Source organism: Falco naumanni, chromosome Z (genome assembly GCF_017639655.2).
Source record: "Falco naumanni isolate bFalNau1 chromosome Z, bFalNau1.pat, whole genome shotgun sequence".
Taxonomy (NCBI): domain Eukaryota; kingdom Metazoa; phylum Chordata; class Aves; order Falconiformes; family Falconidae; genus Falco; species Falco naumanni.
Genome location: NC_054080.1, coordinates 29,123,333 through 29,141,721, shown reverse-complemented (window position 1 = coordinate 29,141,721; position 18,389 = coordinate 29,123,333). Strand labels below are relative to the sequence as shown.

At 40.6% G+C, this 18,389-nt stretch overlaps 1 protein-coding gene across 2 annotated transcripts; it reads left to right on the top strand.

Annotated features, from left to right (window-relative positions):
• Nucleotides 1–2,442: 2,442 nt before the first annotated feature.
• Nucleotides 2,443–18,185, top strand: FAM174A (family with sequence similarity 174 member A). Of its 2 annotated transcripts, XR_005825581.1 has the most exons (4): nucleotides 2,443–2,807; nucleotides 12,176–12,310; nucleotides 12,417–12,529; nucleotides 17,653–18,185. XR_005825581.1 is itself a non-coding variant. In XM_040579791.1 (3 exons), exons 1-3 carry the CDS (start codon nucleotides 2,527–2,529, stop codon nucleotides 17,672–17,674), a joined length of 438 nt encoding a protein of 145 aa, XP_040435725.1. In that variant the 5' UTR covers nucleotides 2,443–2,526; the 3' UTR covers nucleotides 17,675–18,185. The 2 variants fall into 2 exon arrangements, 1 of the variants encoding a protein (XP_040435725.1); XM_040579791.1 differs by lacking the exon at nucleotides 12,417–12,529.
• Nucleotides 18,186–18,389: the final 204 nt, after the last annotated feature.

The window sequence follows — 18,389 nt, the reverse complement described above, 5'->3', positions numbered from 1 at the left end:
TAAGAGCTAAACTTGTTAATAGTTTATTAAATAATCACAGCTGAAATTGCCTATATGTGATTTTACATGACCTGATCTGATTGATAAATTGAAAAGTTTTAAGGCCTCTGGGATATCAGAACAAGCCTGCCCATATACAAAATCTGGTAGTTATCCATGTTACGTCAAATGAATAAATATTACTGTACAAGGTTTATTTGTTACTCTGGCGTTTTATCCATTTCCTTTGATACTGTGAGAAATGAAAAAGAGCTCACTGCTGCGGGAAAATTACTTGGAGGCAGGGTTGGGGGCTGGAATTAGAGAAAACTGGGACCTAAATAGAATCATAGTATTATAGAAACTTTTTGGGGTAAAATACAGCTATCGCTTTCAGGGTGGTTGGCATGCACAGAAACTACTTTACCACAGCTTCCTAAGCAGCACACCTTGCCATCTCAGCACCTGCTGATAGGAGTAACGGAGGCTGGAGCAGAGTAGAGACACCATGGCCAGGCTCTGTTGTGTTCCCCACAGGAGTGGGAACTTGATGGCACCACACAGCTGATAAGCTGCATACTAGTTGTCACATGAAAAATCTCTAAGAAGTCTGCTACTGAGCCAACCACTGTGGCAGAATTACATTCCTCAGATGAAATAATGTCATTGTAATACTAACGCACACCTCCCTCCCAAAGTTACCTGCCTCCAAGGTACTTCCACACCTCACTGGGCAAATCATACCAATCAATAACAACAATATGTATGACTAGAGTCACTCAAGCGTCACCTAAATATGAAGAAAGTGGACTGGTCCTGAATAAATCTAAAGGGGAGGAACTGTTACCCAAACTCCCGAAATAGTACATTTTGATTTAGTGTCACAATATTAGGTCAAGCTGACCCACCCTCTAAAGTTCTAAGTTCTAGCTGAGAAGCTGATACGGTGTCACAATCCCCATACATCAACATAAAATTCATTGAAAGTAGAACAAAGGCAATTGTGGCAGTGGGAGACCACGACCTCCTGCTCAAATAGCTCCCTGAAAGAGGGCAAACCCCTGCTTGGAGAGCATGCATAGTTAGTGAAGAACTTCAGCAGTACTGTCTGAGGATATGTACTGGTTTGCACTGGGGGGGCGACAGGCTAGTGACCAATCCTGTGTATGATGGTGAATGTGCAGTGAACTGTAAAGTATCAAAGTGGACAACCAAGGGGAGAAGTTAGGGGAGACTCCATTGTAACTTCTGGGATCAGTCGATGGGCTGAACCTGTCTTCTCCCCCATCAGGACGCCTATTGGGTATGAACTTCATTCTATGACTATCTCATGCTAGGTCTTTTAAGCATGTTGTTTTAAGCTTGTTTTGCAGTCAGTGTATTATCACCAGCGATCCTTGAACCTTGCTCTGTCACAAACCTGTATTTTGTAAAATAAAAACCTTCAGCTAAACATTTTGTATAAGGCTCTGGAGATTTGAATAGCTGTTGTCAGGGATTTGACTCAGTGACACTGTCAGGCGGGTCCCTGCACAGGTTGGTTGAATCACCCTCCGATACGGTGGGCTGTCAGAACGCAGGGAGCGGGCAGGGTGGTCAGGCACAAGGGTCTCGTCTTTCTTGGGAAACCGACAGGTGGATCAAACATAGAGGGTTTGAGGAAACCCCCCTTCTTAACATGACAACTGCCAGCATGGATTTCTTCTTCTACGTGCACGCTGGGCTCCTGAAAGCTGCTTAGATGGTAGTTGTGTCCACTTAGACACAACCACTTTTCTGATCTTTCCATCATTTGACCTCAACTGAAGCAAAAACTGCAGTCTAAATCTTCAGGCCCTAATATTTTCCAGTATTCCCCCTCCTTCTGCTTATCTTTCCTTAATCATTTTGCTTAAAGGCTTAATACAGGAAAAGCCGAACGGATCACATATCTGGTAACTCATCACCAGACCCGTAACATCTGGCCATTATGAGCAAGAACATGCACATCCCCTGCTAGCCTGACCTACAGAAGTTCCCTCCAAGCTCTGAAAGCCAAAACGCCACCCAAGAGGCACAGGGCAGAAGCGGCAGCTGTGGGTGCCCAGCCTGCAGCCCGGCCCCTGCGCGTACCCCGTCGCCCAGACACGCAGGCCCTGCCCCCAGACACCCGCGGGGCCCGGCAGCCGACGGGCCCGGCCACTGCGCAGCTGCCGGCGGGGGCTCAGCGGAGGCTGCGGGAGAGAAGCGGCCCGCTTCGGCAGCCGGCTGCACCCTGCGGTGCCGGGGGGCAAGGCGGGCCGGCCCAGGCAACCCGCGCTCCCGCCGACCTGCCTCCCCGCGCCTCAGCCTCGGCCCCAGCCCCGGCCCCGGCCCCGGCAGGCCGCGCCCCGCCCCGCGACGCGTCCCCGCAGCCGGCAGCGGGGCGGGATGCCCGCCGGCACCTCCATGGCAGCGCCGGGCGCTTCCGCTTCCGGAGGCCAGAGGGCGGCAGGGCCCGGCCGCGCTCAGGCCGCGCTGGGCGGCAGCGGGGGTCGGGCCCGGCGCTGGGCGGGAGGAGGGGGCGACATGTGGACGCCACCGCTGCCCTGGTTGCTGGCGGGGCTGCTGCTCTCTGCCCGTTGCTGGGAGGTGGCGGCGGCGGCCGCCCTTCCCCGCCGGAGCGCCGCCACTGCCTCCCCTCGCCCCACGGAGGCGGCCGGCGGGGGCGCCACGCGGAGCAGCGGCAGCCGCCTGGCGGAGGTGTCGGCGCCGCCTGAGCAAGGCCAGCCCATGACCCAGCGCGCCCTGTCCGTGCTGGTGCTGACTAGCGGAGCGCTCATCGTCTACTTCGTGATCCGGACCGTGCGGTGAGGGCGGGGGCCGCGGCGGCGCTGCCGCGGGGAGCGAGCGGGCAGGCGGCGGCGTTGCTGGCCGCCGTGCGGAGGCAGCGGGCCGGGACCGGCCCTACTCCTGCCAGCGCCGCGCCGCTCCCGGCCCGGCGTGTGGGCGGTCGGGGTCCCCTCGGCTGCTGGCGAGGGCCGGCGAGCGGGGCCTGGCTCCGCCGCCTGGGGGGGCGCCGCCGGCTGAGGCGCCTGGGAGAGGCCTGCAGCCGCCTCCCCGCCGCCTGCGGGCGGAGAGGTGCTGGCGGGCTCCGCTCGCAGCTGTGATACCGTTCGTCTGTGCTGAGCTTCTCCTGGCGCCCCCCGGTTCTCTTCAAGTGGACTTGTCACTGTTGACAGCTGTCCGTCCAGCTGAATTTAATTCTGTGCGTTCTGTGGGTCATTTTTGCCCTGTTTGGAAACAGCTGTCTCACTAGGCTACCGAATTTGTCCATCTCCCCTTCTTTGTCAGTAAACATCTTTCTTTTGTGCTTGCTTTTCAGTAAAATTCTCTGGTTTGCACTTTCTTCGGGAAAGGGCCCTTAAAAAGCTTGCACCATTTGCCTTTGTTTCTCAATAGAAACTAGTGACTGCATAACATGATATGCATTACGGTGTTTGTCACTGTGTTTTGTTGTCTTTAGCAGTTTTACTTGCTATTTCTCATGCTTAAACTGTGAACTCTTTGGGACAAAGCACAAGCATGTGATTATGCATAAAGTGTATAGATTATGCAGCAAGCACTTCTCATTGTAGTTAGATATACTAGTCATTAGTGTGTCCAGTGCCTTCATCATTTAATCCAGAAACATAGCTGAAAGACAGTGGTCTGTGTGGGACGCTTACTGAGACATGCACTTCGCGTGGACTAGGATATCCTGCTTGCTCTGTAGTGCTTACACATCACTCTTGAGCAGCCTTCAGTCATACTTTCATTTGAATCCATATCTTGATGATACCATATCTTAAAGGAAATGGCATAATCTTTTAAGCAAGTGAATATTGATATGAACACTTCACAGTGTTTCTGTTCCTCCTAACCTCCTAACAGGAGCTTGTTGGATTTGGAGTTCTGAGTAGTAGTATGGAAAGACCAAATCAATAAAAAAAAAAAAAAAACTCTCATTGCAGGAGCTGGGAAAGGAAATTCTCATCTACTGCCATTATTTTCTGCATAAGTGGCAATTTTTTGATATTCTGGTTTTGGCCATAGGAAGATTGCTCTTCAGCATTTGAAACTGGACTGTTGTCTTCTATGTGATACTGTAAACAGGAAGGTTAAAACTCATGTTCTGTAATACTGCTGCATCTTTCTGTTGCCTCTTGCTTCTGAAATTTGTAGATGAACCATATACTTTTGAATTTGAACTTACGACTTGAATATTTTTGCTAATGGTTGTAATAAGGAATTTAAGGTTTAGGTACAAACCTCCTAGTTTCCTTCCGAAAGACTTTCTCGCAATGAAACCATATGTATTGTTATCAGACATAAAAGCTTCAAGGATTTTTATGAATTTTCAGCTAGGTCACCTGCCTAGTGGATGAAGGGAAGGTGGTGGATGTAGTTTTTCTGGATCTTGCTAAGGCTTTTGATATTGTCCCTTACAGCATCCTTCTGGACAAGTTGCCCAGCTGTGGGATGAACAGGTTCCCAGTGCACTGGATGATGAATTCACTGAACGGCAGGGCTTAAAGTGTTGTAGTGAATGGGGCTACGTCTAGCTGGTGACGAGTCACCAGCAGCGTTCCTTAGGGCTCAATTCAAGGGCAAGTTCCATCCAATGTATTTATCAGACATCAGGAGCCAGGAGTTGAATGCACCATTAGCAGGTTTGCTGATGATACCAAACTGGGAGGTGCAGTTGGCTCTGTTGAGGAAAAAGAGGTCTTGCAGAGCAATCTAGAGAGTTTGGAATATTGGACAACCATCAGTGGAATGAAATTTCACAAGAGCAAATGCCGGCCTCTCACCCGGGATGGAGTAATGCTGGACACAGGTTGGGAGAGGAGTGGCTGGAAGAGCAGCCCTGCAGAAAGGAATCTAGGAGTGCTGGTTGACAGTAAGTTCAACATGAGTCCACTGGTGACTGACTGGAGGGACAAGATGCTTTGCAGAGAGATCTAGATGGTTTGGAGCATTGGGAAATTATTAATAGGATGAAACTTTAACAAGTGCAAATGCTGGGTTCTGCACCTGGGACGGCAAAATGCCAGGCACAAATATAAATGCAAAAAGGAGTGACTGGAAAGCATCCCTGCAGAAAGGGATCTGGGGGATGCTGGCTGACAACAGGCTCAATGTGAGTCATCAGTGAGTGAGCCCTGGCAGCCAAGAGGGCAAACCTCTGCATCCTGGGATGCATCAAACACAGCATAACCAGCCGGTCCAAAGAGGTGAATATCCCACTGTACTTGGCATTAGTGTGGCCTCCCCTTGAGTATTGCGTGCAGTTCTGGGCCCCACAATTTAAAAATAATGTCAGGGTACTTGAACGTGCCCAGAGGAGGGCAGCCTAGCTGGTGGGAGGGCTGGAAGGCATGTCCTGTGAGGAGCGGCTGAGGGCTTTGGGTTGGTCTGGTTTGGAGACAGGGAGGCTGGGGGCGACCTCATTGCTCTCTATAGCTGCCGGGGGGGGCGGGTGGAGGGGAGAGGAGAGGGAGGTGCTGAGCTCTTCCCCCTGCTATCAGTGACAGGACGCCTGGGAATGGCTCAAAGCTGTGCGAGGGTGGGTTTAGACTGGACATTAGGAAGCATTTCTTTACCGACAGGGTGGTCAGACACCGGAACAGGCTTAGAGAGGTGGTCAGGGTTTAAAAGTCATTTGGACCATGTCCTTAATAACATGCTTTAATTTTCGGTCAGCCCTAAGTGGTCAGGCAGTTGTACTAGACCAGGGGTCCTCAGACTAGGGCCCGTGGGCTGGGTACAGCCCCCCCAGGGTCCTCAATCCGGCCCCCGGTATTTACAGACCCCCCCGCCCCCCCCCGCCGGGGGTTGGGGGGGAAACCAAGCAGCCGCAGATGGCTGCCTGCCACTGCATCCGCGCCGGCCCCTGGTTAAAAAGTGTGAGGACCCCTGGGCTAGATGGTCTTTGTAGGTCCCTTCCAACCAAAATACTGTATTCTAACTTAATATATACACACACTTCATATTGATTTATTCAGAGGAAAGTTCTGTAAATTTAAAATAAAACGTAAATTTTTTTCAAGTTCTGGTAAAGACTTTACCTGGAAAATCTAGCTACTTTCTGTTGAGATACCTTGAGCCAAAGCTTTGCCTGATTCAAGAAGGTACCAATGTCTGCCTTTATCAATTTTATACGTTCTTTTAAAGGTAGGAGTTTTTTGTTCTCAGAGCCATGTCACTTTCTGTGAAGATGGTGCACTGAAAGTGCATTTTCAGGAAAATATTTTGCAAGCTGATAAAACTTCGGTAATGTGGCTAACAACTCTCCACTTTTGGATATGGATTTTGGTTGGGAATGGTTGTGTAATCTGTAGCAATCTCCTGTCAGCCTTCTCAGGTGATACTACTGATGATGCAATTCTCTGTCAGGAAAAAAAAATATGTTAATTTCATTTCTGGCTTTGTATGTGGACGTGTTTGAACCCCCTGATTATAAAGCATGGGCTGCTTGCACATCTCCTTCTTCTGGTACATTAAGCTTAATTTGGGAGGTATTGTCAATAATTGTGACAACTGAAATGGACAAGGCACAGGGTGGCAGAGGCTGGCAGAGAGCTCTAGAGATTTAGTCTAGTTCCTGATTATGGCAGGGTCACCTACTGCAGGTTCCTCAGCCCTTGTCCAGTTGAGTTTTGAATATCTCTAATGATGCAGGTTCTACAACTCCTCTGGGCAACATGTTCCTGTGTTTTATCATTCTTACAGTAAGAAAGGTTTGGGCTTTTTTTGTGTTGACACTTTTTTTGGTTTTTTTCCAATCACTTTTGGTGAAAGCAATCTTTATTATAATGAAGCCTTAGTCTTTTCTAGACTCCCTTGTCTCGGAGTAACCTTGAAGGTCTTGTGTATAAAGACTTGTTTTGCTACAGTAGTTAATTCTACCAATTAAAACAGAATTCTGGGGCTTTTATGGACCCTGATTCTGGTATATAACAAACTCCTTTTATAATAGAAGAATTGCAAAGAATAAAGTATGATGCCTTGTTCACTCTATCAGTGTAGTTTTATCACCTTTTTTGCTTCTTAGTTTTGATATTTACATAAAATACCTTATGTGTTAGCCCTTTCTGATGCACAGAAAAGCTGAAGTTACAATTCATGTATCCTTTTGGGTTTTCTTCTGTTGCTCTGGCTGGATAGCTGGGGGTTTTTAACGAGTCCTTTTCCAGAGAAAGGTCTTACTCCACGTTTATGTAGGAAGAAGTACCTGCCCTCTTTCTCAGGTGATGAGAAAACAGGGCATAGCAGGCGAGGTGAAATAACTTTTCTTCTTTTTAGGGGAAAAGTGTGCTACATAATTTGACATGTTAAGTGAAGCATTCAAAGTATGTTTCAGTATGAATTGTGTATCATGATTTTAATGTAAAATAAATGTCTAGGAAGTTATTTAAAAGCCTTTTGAAGGATGATTACTGAATGTCTTTCATGGGTGTGAAATCTGTAGTTCATGCATAACTTTTGCGGAAGAAAAGCCCACTTCAAGTAATTACTTTATGAGAATAGTTTTTGTAATGAATATAGCTCATAGTTCAGGAAAAATGACTTTTATTGAAAATATGATTTAATGGAGAATATGAGTTAACTGTAGCATATTTTGTAGCACAAGATATAAGAAAACTTTAGCATGGAACTTTCCAAGCACTGGCTCGGCTCTGGGACAGGTAAAAACTTAGTTCTGTCTACAGACTGTTACCAAACTCTTCTATTTTTGCAGAGCTGTGAGTGTGTGCCTGTAACTCATCTGCCTATTTGAAAGTAGTCTGTCTTTGGAACTATTGAGGAAGAAAATCTGAGTTTCACTTCTGAGAAGTCATATTACTGGTCCATGAGTATGACTTACCTCCAGGTTTAGGTGATGAGAGCTGCAGATTCCTTGGCAGATACTCAGAATTGTCTAAAATACTGTGAAGCTGAAGGGTGATGAGTTGAGGAGGTTGGTTTATTGTAGAGTTTACTAAAAGTAAAAAGCTGCTAATAGAAAGACACTTCACCTAAAAGGACAAGGTTATTAGCAATTGCTGCTTTATTGAACTGATCTTGTTTGAAGTATTTGTGGCTTGCTGCAAGAGTGCTACCTTACACCTGGACAAATTAGGATAGTGTAATATAGCTTGTTTGGTCTCCCCTTATATAGGTGGGAATGACTACAGGAAAATGTCATTTTGTGCTAACATTTTTATTGTTTAGAGACATTTCTATATTAAGCTTGCAATATGCAATAAGTATGCCATATGTGACGTGTGTAATCGTGATAGAAATTCTATATATGTATTGTGAGTCATGGTCAATCTTGTATTGTTCTAAATAATTCTGTTACACCAGTGCTGCTGATGTGTTTATCGGTCGTCTTTTAAGAAATGGTATTGGTGTTTGTGCTCCTAGGGTGGGACTTCACTCACAGCATTAAACAGTGTGGATTTATCCCAGCCTTTTAGATTTAAATTGCATTAAATTTCTTGAATTTGCATGGAGTGTAATAATGTGACAGTAGAATGAGGACGTCTTGAACTTTTTGGAGAGCATTTACAGGCTTGATGGATAGCACTAGCTTCTCTCTGTGATTATCAGCATTGAAAAGCTATCTCGTTTGAGATCTGTTTTCCTTTTGTTTGCCTAGGTTTTTCTCTAATGCATGCAGTGGTTTGTTTTTTTTCTTTCTGGTACAGTCTAAGGACTGAGTAGTTTGTTTTAAGGCTATGTTTGCATCTCCTTTTTCAGGATTTCCCTAAAAGAAGGTAATAATTATTTGGAGGCTGTTTTAAGTTACATCGGCTTATAAGCAGCCATTATCCTGCAAATCCTACAATGCTCTGTTCTACACAGAAAATAAATAGAAAGGTCCTTGGGAGAAAATATTTTACACAGTTATTATGCAAAATTAATTTTCTGGATGGAATTAAGGACAAATATTGCAGTGATCCTTTTACTTGATATCAGATGCAGGTAAGACTTGTGTTTGAACTCTCTTGTTGCTTTGAAGGAGGTTTACTTCTAACTGCAGTAGAATTTGACATTGAAAATACCAGTTTCTCAAAATATATCCTATCAATGTGGTGATACACGAAACTAAACCAATTAATTATCAAGACTTCATGGAAATGAGAAAATTCTGTTATGTAAAGGTACCTTGCCCTGTTGCTTTTTGCTTTTTAATGATTCTTCTGCTACTTCTTTGGGCAGACATGTTCAGAAGATGTTTGGATTTGGTACACCAGATAAGCATTCAAAGAACTTATAAATACGTAGTTTAGAATACCTTTTTGTACAAGGAAGTTCTGGGATCTAAGCTAACATTGTACTGCCTGAGATGACTGAGATTTTGAGATTTCTGTCAGCAGTCAGTTTTGGAATTGTATCCCACCCCAAAAGGAGGTCACATGTTATGTAGTGGCTGTTTTTTACCATACTCTGTGGTGGTGGGATTTTTTTAAACTCTTCCCACTCAAGTCTGTTACTTGCAGTTCTGAGTTTCTTTAGGCACTGGGTGTGCTTTAAACTTGACCTGTTGTTTTGCTTCACATCTCATTTTCTTAACACACTTTCTGCCTTTTTTTAAATACCAGCATTCTTAGTTTCTCTTATTTAGCTGTCCTCTTAGTTTAAAAATCTATGCCATTTCTGATGTTACTCAGATAATACCTGTTTATATTTCCTTATGGATTCCTCTACTGTTATTAGCTGTATTTGAGGAAGGATTAGGACTAAGCATGTAGAAGTATAACATCGACTTTTTATGTTATTTTAAATCCATTTTCATAACTTTTATCTTATTAGATGCCAAAGTATCTATAGTAACTATAAAGTAACAAAGTCCATAGTAACTATAAAAATTAAAATTACCTCTGTTTAGTTCATGAGAAGCATAGAGAGCACTACTGACTTCAATGGAATGGGATTTTGTCCTAGGTTTTCCTAACAGTCAAAGGGTAAAAAGGTTTAAGTTTTTGTTAACAGTCCTGACTGTTCTGCTGTCATAGTTATTGACCATACATGCATGTTGCATAAGCATCTCCAGTATTTTAGCTTTAATCTTTTGACTAATCTGTATGTAGTGAAAGTTTTCATGTCACAAAAAATTCTGTTACCACTTTTTCAACAGCATTTGTTTGAATCTAGAAATTTGTGCCAGCCTTGTGATAAATGTTTTCTTCATTATCACAATCTGGATATTTGCTATGACTGTTTTAGGTTATTCTCAGCTCACAGTAGTGATTCAATTTCCTTTTTTCCCAATAAGTAAAAAAGTAAAGTATATGGTGAGCTTGACAGAAATATTGACTCTGCGAATAGCATGAACTGCCTCTCCATTTCCTGTTTTATTTGTGTTCAAGATAATATCTAGACTACTAGAATGTCTGGGAATGCTTGTCCTACCACCAATTGCCCAGCTTCTACTTCAGTACAAAAAGTTAAGATATATATGAAACAACCATGTTTTTCACCATCTTAAAATTTTAGAATTTTCTTCTACATGGTACTTGAAATATACAGCTTCTTTCTATATTGAGGACTAAAGGCCAGATAAAATGAAGGAACTTTGTTGTGAGCAAAAAGGTGAAATTTGCATCTTTGATATTAGCCTTAGCTTCACACGATGACGTTAGGTATTTTTAAGTTGTGCTAAAGTACTTCAGTGCTTGGCACAACAGTTGCTGCTATTTCAAATCTTAGTTGGGGGTGGAGGAAATGATCATGCTGATTTTTTTTTTTTTATATAATATCAGAAGTTGGAGCACATTGAAGAATTAGGTGTATTTTATACCCTTCCCATCCTAACAAGGTTACGTTTGCTTCTTAGTTACAAAAGGAGGTCTAATACAATGAAATATAGTCTAAATCAAGACTGGATGCTGCTGTGTGTCCTTTCAAAGTTACCCTGGTGTGAAAAAGTGAATGCTTTTCCAAGAAGCATTTAAAAAAATTATTTAGGCACAACAGAATTCAGGACAGAATGTGAAGCTGAGTCTCAATATTGTATTTGATATCTCTTACCAGGCGGTTAAAGTTATAGTACATACTATAGTAAAGTACGGTACATACTATAGTAGCATAATATGTTTTGCATAAATAATCTTTTTGATTATTAGCTCTGAAATATCCAGTATTGCGGTTCCTGAATGTTGTAGGCACATTTTCTAGATTCCTAGCTTGGTTTTGTAGATCTGGAGTTTCTAAAAGGGAAGGCTACTATCCCATTTGAGTTTAGCACTAAATGCATAGAAAGCAGATTTTTTTTTTTGTCCGATACCTTTAATGTAGCAGCTGTTTGCTAGTATACAGTACCTGACTTTGTCAGCATTTTGTAAATCAGTGCCTTTGCATAGTGTGTGCTGAGTTGCTAGTGATCCAAGTTCCTGATCTTCAAAGACTTGAGGAAGGCATATTCGGTGTGTATAGGAATAGTTCTGCAAAGCCAAATAGAACAGTTCAGTGCGTGAGTGTGTCTGGGGCTTATGTGGGACCCAGGCCCACTCAGAGAAGCCACAGAAAGTGAGAAAAGCAGATGCAAACAGTCAGTTCATCTATGATAAGCCCTGTCCCTTAACCCAGAAATCTGGATCGCTGCCTCTCTTCCATCTGTGTTTTGTGAAGCATACAAGACATTGACTCTACAAGTTCTCATTCCAGAGTGTAATTATAAACAATGTTTTTAACTTGATAGTTATAAAAGATTTCTCAAACGATGGTGTTTCAATGTGACCTATGACTTGTGTGTATCTTTGCTATAACTCTGTTGAGTTTCTTTCTTATTTGATCCGCTGCTTTATAAAAGATGCATAAAACACATAGGGGATATGTAGCAAGATAATTTTTTTCTCATTGTAGGATCTGCTAGAAGTGTGCTTTTGCATGTAATTTTACCTGGCTCTTGCATTTAGCTACCAAGTGCCTGTATAAGCTTTTTGCATTCACTACTGTAATTCTGTACGAAACTACAGATGACGTTCTTACTGGCCTTAGTTGTTTCATGTAAACTCTTGACACTTAGCATTGTCTGACTTCTCGATATCTTAGAGCTAAGTGTGTACACCTGTACCTATACTAATTTTTTTTTACATTTATGGTGAGTATCAATATAGCTGTATTTTAAAGGATAGTTTTCTAACATTGTTGGAATAGAAAGTAGAGAAGAATTTATAGAACTTAAATATTTTAAAATACATTTCAGGCTCAGAAGGCGAAACAGAAAAACCCGAAGATACGGAGTTTTGGATACAAACATAGAAAACATGGAGCTGACCCCATTAGAGCAAGATGATGATGATGATGATACAACACTGTTTGATGCCAATCATCCTCGAAGGTTTGTATATAACAGCCAAAGGTACTTCTAGCAACAGAAGTGAAGGAGTATGGATGGTAAGCAGTTTCACTGAGAAAGCTCACTACTGTGTTTCATATGCATGTAGTTGGACAAGGGATGTCAAGATCACTTGAATTTTAAATGGGCAAGAATTTAGTGGGCAAGAAGATAAACACCATTTGTCTTCAGCATGTGAGTTCCAGAGAAATGGAGAGGAAGGTAGGATATTTTTGTTACAAATACAGTATCATTACTGAAGCTTATGTTAAAGTTGACAACTAGCTTTTTCCTTTCTCTTTTTTTCTTTCTTTTTTTTTTTTTTTATTTTGGAGGCTCCTCAATTTTTCTGGTGTATTCTCCTATGAGTTCTCTGCTTCTGGCAGCTTTGTTCGTCTTGTGCATTGCTGAAGTAGTCAGCAGATAGTTGATAATGATCCAGCAACAAGTTTTAGATTTGGTACTGCTGCATAGAAGGGTTCGTTTCCTTAAATCACCTTCTGAAACTATATACATACGGGAAAATTTTGTTATATTTCCTTATTGTACTTAGACTTAATCATTGTGATCAATCCAAACTTAAACTTACGTAATTCAAACTTTAAAAAAAGTTTTGCTTACGGAGTAATGCCATCATGCTGTACATGCAAAGACAGTTTTTATTTCATAGAATGGTCATATTAAGGGCTACTGTCAAGTATCGGGGGAGGTAAAATGATGAATTCTGCCAGCCACAGCTAGTAATTGATTCAGCACTGTTTAATGTGAAACTGAATTAAAGTCTCATCAAAACAATTCAACAAATGTAATATATATGAAGTCTCTAATGAATTATAAGTATTGAAGTAGTAAGTCAGATGTTCTGCTGTTTATCAGGAAACAACTTGGCATGCAGTTCTGGAACTTGGAAGTGAAAGGTTCAGTCTTTTTTGTCTCCTTGGGGGGAATCTTTCAGATGAAAATTTTTTTCATGAGTCAAGACCACCCTTTCCTTTTTCTCTCCCCCATACAGTAGAAGAAAATAGTCAGAATACCTCCACTTCCCACTCCTCAGTATTAGAGAGTCATGTGGCACTTAGTTACCCCATGTTACTAGCCTTGTTCCAGTATAAAATATGCCCATTATGTAACAGTTAATTGTCACATTATATCCGGGAATTCCCTCAATGGCTTGCTTAGATCTTTTAACTTCTCTTGTAACTCAACATACTTATTAGACTTCATGATGTTCCTTATAAATCTTTATTTACAGGAGTATCAAGTAACCTTTTTACTAGGGATAAACACGATTAATATGGCTAGTCATCATTAACAGTGTTGCACAACTAACAGCAATACTGTTGTATTCATGTTTTAGAGGTTGCTTCATACTCTTGTATGCTTATTTGGAGATTAAGCATGGTTGTAGTTGTTAAGCTTCAAGGAGCTGATTATGTCTCAAGAGCACTATTTTATTTAAAGGTACTATACTATCTATGTGTTAAATAGATATATATGTACTGTGTTTTCTGGTGCAGAGGAGTCTGTGTTAATAAGTGGTATTGAAATATATGTGTCTTATACATGTAGGTAAATGTTCTCATTTTTTGGGCTGCTTATAATAGCTTCCAATATACCTGCTTTGGCGGGATTATATTAAGCTTTCCAGACACTGAAATGGAGCATGTGTCTTTTAACCCTATTCTTTTACCTTGGTAGGTTGCTGTCTAAACTAAATTCACATTCTGCAGAGAAATCTGAAATTCATAGCTTTGAAGCTTACTGTAAATTAATATAAACAAGATTGTATTTTGTAAGTCTGAAGCTACAAAACTGCTGCAGTGTCTGTTTCTTTAAACCTCTTTGCATACATTAAAATAGAAGCTATGAACACCCTAAAGGGAAAGTTCACTAAAATAGTATCAGAGGTTTTCAGAGGGTGGTTTTCTGTTGTTTTTTTTTTTATTTTTTTTTTATTCTACATTTCAACAGTTCAATTTGAGGGAGAAAAAATGATCATTCAAGTATTTTATTGTAGAAGTATCTTAATATGCACAGTATTTTTAAATTGTTACAAATCCATTTTGCAGTTATAGTCTTGCAGCAGCTTATAGAGTAACCAAAGTATGTAAAGCAGATAGATACTGTTCTTGTCTGGTTTACTTCAGTTATTTCATCTTTGGGTATTTTATTCTTGTCCCTGACAGAATGTATAAGGACGAAACAAAAGTTAAAAACAGTAAGAAAAGGAAGTATGGTGTAGACTGAGGTCCTTATTTTTATTTCTCCCTTTTTGCCACGCAAACATGCTAGGGTGATACTGGGGTGTATATATATGTACATAGGCTTTTTGATGGCCTGTCACTCTAAAAAGACCAACATGAGAACTTCCAAAATCTGAACAGGGCTGTACCAAGGTTCCTGTATATTTCTGTCATGGTTATTCAATCAGGTAGAGCATATTCTAGTCATTCCTTTTCAAAATTTATCTTGGGAACTCATACTCAATGAAGTCATTGTCTTATGGATTGCCCTACCTCTGATCCCAATATGGATTTTGTCAAAACATGTCTGAAATGAATGTTTTTGCCACTACACTTTCTGTGGTTGAAGTTAATTTGTTTTACGGTTAAGAAATTAACCTGCATTAAAGCAAATGCTTTACATCTATAGACAGTAGGCTTTGAACTGCACTTGCCCTTAGCTGTGTTAACTACAAAAAAAATCACATTGGTGTTGTAGCTGGCAAAAAAACCCAATGCAAAACAAAAGAGAAACACACCAAAGAAAGCAGCGTTCTGATTTCCAAATACTCAGCCCCTCTCAAACTGAAGTACTGCAGATCATAATTTTGTTTAGCTATACCAAGCAATTTGGAAGTATTTTTAAAGTAGATTACTGATCCAGACCATTGTAAAAAATAGGCCTTTGGATGACATATGGTCCAAACAGTTTGAATACGTTAGTAGTGTTTCATTTAGCTGATGGCATAGCTGTTGTAAGAGGAGTATTTATTTTAATAAATACAGTTCCTCACATACTGTGGTATCTTGTTGATGAAGGAACTTCCAGATCAGTAGTATTTGATTTTAAAAGCATCAGCTATAGCTGAAAAAGCAGTACCTGTTGTTTTGATCCAAGTCCAAAGAGCCAGAAAAAGTGGAGAGAGAAGTGGCACGTAATATCTGAACATGTCATAGTCTAGAGTAAATACATATAACTTGTGGAATAGGTATACCTTTATTTCTGCCATATGGGGCTGCAAAATTTCATGTTTGCTCACAGAGGAGATGATAATGTCAGCCTTCCAGTGAAACTGCAAGATAATTTTATTGGAGTAGCTGACTGATCTAACCAAACTTAATTTTAACATGTTTCTGTTAAATTGCTGAGGAAAATTGACTAAACAGATTGGAAGTAATACCTTCAGAGGAGAATAACTGTAGATAATAAAGGGGGAAGATGTTATTGTTGTTTCAAGATAGCTCCGAAAGTAAGTGCCTAAATTATAAAAGTCATTATTTTGTTACTGGGAGCTTGAGAAAACAAGAGCTTCAGTTATGTTTAGTCAGTAATGTCAATATACTCCCATTATTGTATATTTAGAGCTTGCTGTGTTCTCCTTTATGGAGAGAAGCTCTCAAAGTTTTAAATGTTACTTTTTATCTTGAAACTGTGTATAGGAGGAGAACAGTGCTGAACATGTTAATGTACTCCACAAATCTCTATGGAACAGCTTGATAAAATGCTTTCCAAACTTTGCAAAGCAATGGCATTGCTGGGAGGGAAGTTTGAAAACTAATGTAGAGTACTTTATTTAAAAAAAAAAAAAAAACAAAACTTAATTGGGAATGTACTTTCTTCAGTTATTTTTTTTCTTGTTTCAACTAAGTCTTCTGCATCTGTGTTGAAGCTTAGTAGTCTGTCTTCATGTTACTGCTTAACCAAGAATGACCAAAGGGAGTACAAAATGTGTAAGTAATCGAAGAGTCACTGAGGACAACTTGATGATAATGATGCTCAGATATTCTCAGATGTCATTACACTTTGTCCTGACACTTGCAGTAATTCAGAGGTATAGCTGGTTGGGTTTTTTTTAAGGTAGCATAAATATGCAGTCAGGCTTGGAGCAGCTGATCAGAGAACAAAGAGGGACCTTTAATGGTTTTTGAGTTTAGTCCTTTGTTAAGTAAATCACAGTTGCAATTTTGCTTAACTATAGTCAAGAATCAGCTTAATCAGTTTATAAGTTTCTTACCCTCATAAAAGCACTGAAAACTAATCACGGTTACAGCAAATTCCAATCTGCATGTTTTGGTGGGTTCATGTACATTTCTTATGGACAACAAATTATAGAAATACTGTTTTACATAGGAAATAGTTGCCTTTTTTCCTTCATTCTTTATGACCTATTAATGGACTGCGTTAGTATCCACTCTGCTTTTGTTTTCCTTGATATTTTCATTTTCCTGATAAAACAATCAGGCCTTTTTTAAGGTGATACTCTATGGCACAATATGCATGTTAGAAATCCCTATAGGCTTGTTTTGGGTTAGCTAGTAAGCCTGTTTGACCCTTTCCAAGGCTAGGCAGAGAAATGGGCTTATTTCCTAAAACGTTAGTATACTGGCATTCTGTATAAGGTTATTACTTGGAATGTTGCTGTTTTCTTTTAGAGCTACATGAAAAAAAGTTCACGGTGCCCTCTGTTAAGCATAGATGCAATTTAAGTGCACTCCCACTGTTTTCATCACCCATGTAGCTAGTCTCTGCATCTTCATTTTGGGGCAGCTTACTGTAATGGGATATTTTAGCCATTTTGTTCAGTAGCATACTATTAAATGTCAGTCTGAAAATCTAACGTTTGGTTTCTCACCATGCAACTTTACCTACATCTCAACTGAAGTACAATATCTTAGTATCACATCTTTGGTTTTCAAAGGTCAGTCATACAAATAGTTTACAACCCTCATTAAATCACTTTACACACAAACTACTGTTGCACAAGGAAAAGCACTTACTCTGATTTTGATAGCATTCCAGTTAGGGAGTGCTACCAAGAGTTACAACAGTTTCAAAAGAACTCAGACCCTTGAAAGTTTAAAAATATCTCCCAACGTGGTAAAAACCTCAGGTTTTCTTTTTTCGTAAGTGAGCTGTCTCTGTATTTGGGAAGTTTAAATTAATGGAATTTTATGGCACTTTGCTTCACAGTAATACGATAACTATGAGTTTTTACAGGCAGATTTAATAATAAGATGTTTCATCTCTGTGTTTTTCATAATGTTTGATTTTCAAAAGTGTAGGGTAAAGTTCCCCTTGGAACAGAACATTTCAGCTTAATGCATCTGTTTCTTCTCTTATAGAGAAGTACGTGCCTTTCAGTGAAAGAACTTAATCTTAGAACCAGAGAAGGAGACTGCTTCATGGAAGGACTAAGAAGCAAAAGTATATGCAATTTGGAGGGGCTAATTTAATTTGTGTATATTATGGCATCCTTAATTTGTTGCAATAAATACTGTACCAACTTGTACCTTTCTGTATATAGAGAATTCTAAATGTAAAGTCTACGGGGAGAGAGGACACTAAAATGAAAACTTACTTGGAAGGGAGATTACTTTTGAAAATGGGGTATTTTTTGTATGCCATAAGTGTGGTATACACTTTTTCTACAGTAATCTGGAATGTTAACAAATTATTTTTTTTTGCTGATATTAAATTGTAAGTAAATATAGCCTCTGTGGACTCCTCAGAATTGTTAGAACTTGATTTTAGTTGAGTTCATTTATTCTGTACAAATAAAACGCCAAACTACTGCCTTGTGTGTTGAGATGTTTTTTAAACTGAATTAACATGTTTTATGTAAACTTTATTGAACAAATAAAAACTATTTACAGTGTTCCTAGCCATTAGCGTGATACTTCAACAGTATAGGTTTTAAGAACGTATTAATGCAATCTTGTAAAACGCAGTACTGCAACATCTTTTTGCAGTTTAGACTACTGATTACAACTATTGAGTCGATTTTTTTGCAAGGTCCATTTTCAGCTTGTGTGAACAAATGTTGCTTACTGACTTCAGGGTACTGCTGCTGTAGTCCATG